Consider the following 2,312-nt stretch of genomic DNA (forward strand, 5'->3'; position numbering starts at 1 on the left):
TCTTGGCATTGTCTGTAATCAGTGTTTCTGGCACCCCAAATCGGCATATGACATGATCTCTTAAAAAATTTGCCACCACCTTCTTTGTCACGTGCTTGAATGATTCCGCTTCGACCCATTTGGTAAAGTACTCAATTGGCACCAATATAAACCGATGTCCATTTGAAGCCGGAGGGTCGATTGTGCCAATCACGTCCATTCCCCACATTGAGCAGGGCCTTGGGGCAATCATGCTATGCAATTCGGTGGGAGGAGCGCGTATAACATCGCCATGCACTTGACATTTAATACATCTCCGGACAAAATCTATGCAATTGCGCTCCATGGTAAGCCAAAAATATCCAGTCCTCATAATTTTCTTCGCCAACAAATGTCCATTCATGTGAGGTCCACAAACACCGCTATGCACCTCTTTCATCATGTATTGAGTTTCATCTTAGTCGATGCACCTTAAGAGGTTCAAATCCGATGTCCTTTTGTATAATACCTCTCCATTTAGGAAAAATTTTGAGGCCATTCTGCGCAGGAAACCCTTGTCATTTGCAGTAGCTTCGGGAGGGTAAGATCCAGTTTTGAGGAATTCCTTAATATCATTGTACCAAGGACTATTGCCAGAAGAATCGTCTATGACCCAACAATGAGCAGGCTTGTCCTGGAGTTGGATCCGGATGGGCTCGATTCCTAATTCATCCGGATATTGTATCATAGAAGATAAGGTGGCCAAGGCATCTGCAAATGCATTTCGGGCTCGTGGGAGATGTCTGAACTCCAAACTTTGAAATTGTCTAGCCAGATTGAGCAAATTACAATGGTATGGCAAAATTTTGGAATCTTTGGTTATCCATTGTTTCAACGTTTGGTGCACAAGTAAATCTGAATCACTGAAGGCTATTAACTCTTTAACTTCCATTTCCAAAGCCATTTTAAGACCAAAAATACAGGCTTCATACTCGGCCATATTGTTTGTACAGGCGAATTGCAACTTAGCAGCTCCGGGGTAATGCTTCCCTTCTGGAGATACAAGAACTGCTCCGATTCCAGCTCCGACAGAATTAGCGGCACCATCAAAAAATAACCTCCATTCGGGGCACCGCTCGCTCATATCTTCTACGGCACCAACAAATAAAACCTTTTCATCAGGGAAATAGGTATGGAGTGGTTGATACTCATCGTCCCTTGGATTTTCTGCCAAATGATCGGCTATAGCTTGCCCCTTGACGGCCTTTTGCGAAGTGAAAACAATGTCAAACTCTGAAAGAATCATCTGCCATTTGGCCAGGCGCCCAGTCGGCATTGGCTTCTCCAAGAGGTATTTCAAAGGATCGGAGCGGGATATGAGATAAGTGGTATGACTTAGCAAGTAGTGTCTCAACTTTTGAGCCGCCTAGGCCAATGCACAACAGCTTTTCTCAATAAATGAATAATGAGACTCATACTGGGTGAATTTCTTGCTAAGATAGTAGATGGCCTGCTCTTTCCTTCCGGAATCATCGTGTTGTCCCAGAACACACCCTACTGCTCCGTCGAGCACAGATAAGTACATGATCAGAGGCCAGCCCGGTTTGGGTGGCACTAGGACCGGAGGCTGCAACAAATAATCTTTAATCTTGTCAAAAGCCTGTTGGCACTCCTCATTCCAATGCAACGGCACATTCTTTTTTAACAACTTGAATAGTGGCTCGCACGTAGCGGTTAATTGAGCAATGAATCTTCCAATGAAATTAATCTTCCCTAAAAAACTTTTCACGTCTTTCTGCGTTTTTGGCACTGGCATGTCTCGAATTGCCTTGATTTTTGCCGGATCTATCTCTATACCCTTTTTTGCTAACGATGAATCCCAACATTTTCCCAGCTGGTGCTCCAAAGGCGCATTTCGCAGAATTTAGCTTTAAATTGTACTTCTGCAACCTTTCAAACAACTTTCTTAAATCAATTAAATGGTCCTCGGCTTTCTTGGTTTTGATTATAATGTCATCCACGTAAACCTCCATCTCCTGGTGGATCATATCATGAAACAATGTAGTCATAGTCCTTTGATAGGTAGCTCCGGCATTCTTCAAACCAAACGGCATGACTTGATAGCAAAAAGTTCCCCAAGGGGTGATAAAAGCAGTTTTTTCCCTATCTTCTTCGGCCATTAAGATCTGATGATATCCAACGAAACAATCACAAAAAGACTCAATTTCATGTCCGGCAGTGTTGTCTAGAATGATATGGATATTTGGCAAAGGAAAGTCATCTTTAGGGCTAGCCTTATTGAGATCCCTATAATCAACACAAACTCGTACTTCTCCATTTTTCTTTGGAACAGG

At 43.0% G+C, this 2,312-nt stretch overlaps 1 protein-coding gene across 1 annotated transcript; it reads right to left on the reverse strand.

Moving 5' to 3' along the window:
* Nucleotides 1-436: 436 nt before the first annotated feature.
* Nucleotides 437-1,294, reverse strand: LOC140004753 (uncharacterized). Its single transcript, XM_072044897.1, has one exon. The coding sequence runs from the start codon at nucleotides 1,292-1,294 to the stop codon at nucleotides 437-439; it is 858 nt and encodes a 285-aa protein (XP_071900998.1).
* Nucleotides 1,295-2,312: the final 1,018 nt, after the last annotated feature.

Source organism: Coffea arabica, chromosome 1c (assembly GCF_036785885.1).
Source record: "Coffea arabica cultivar ET-39 chromosome 1c, Coffea Arabica ET-39 HiFi, whole genome shotgun sequence".
NCBI classification, from domain to species: domain Eukaryota; kingdom Viridiplantae; phylum Streptophyta; class Magnoliopsida; order Gentianales; family Rubiaceae; genus Coffea; species Coffea arabica.

Bases quoted from the DNA above. Each gene is read 5' to 3' on its own strand.
- LOC140004753 (XM_072044897.1), bottom strand. From the start codon at position 1,294: ATGCCGACTGGGCGCCTGGCCAAATGGCAGATGATTCTTTCAGAGTTT.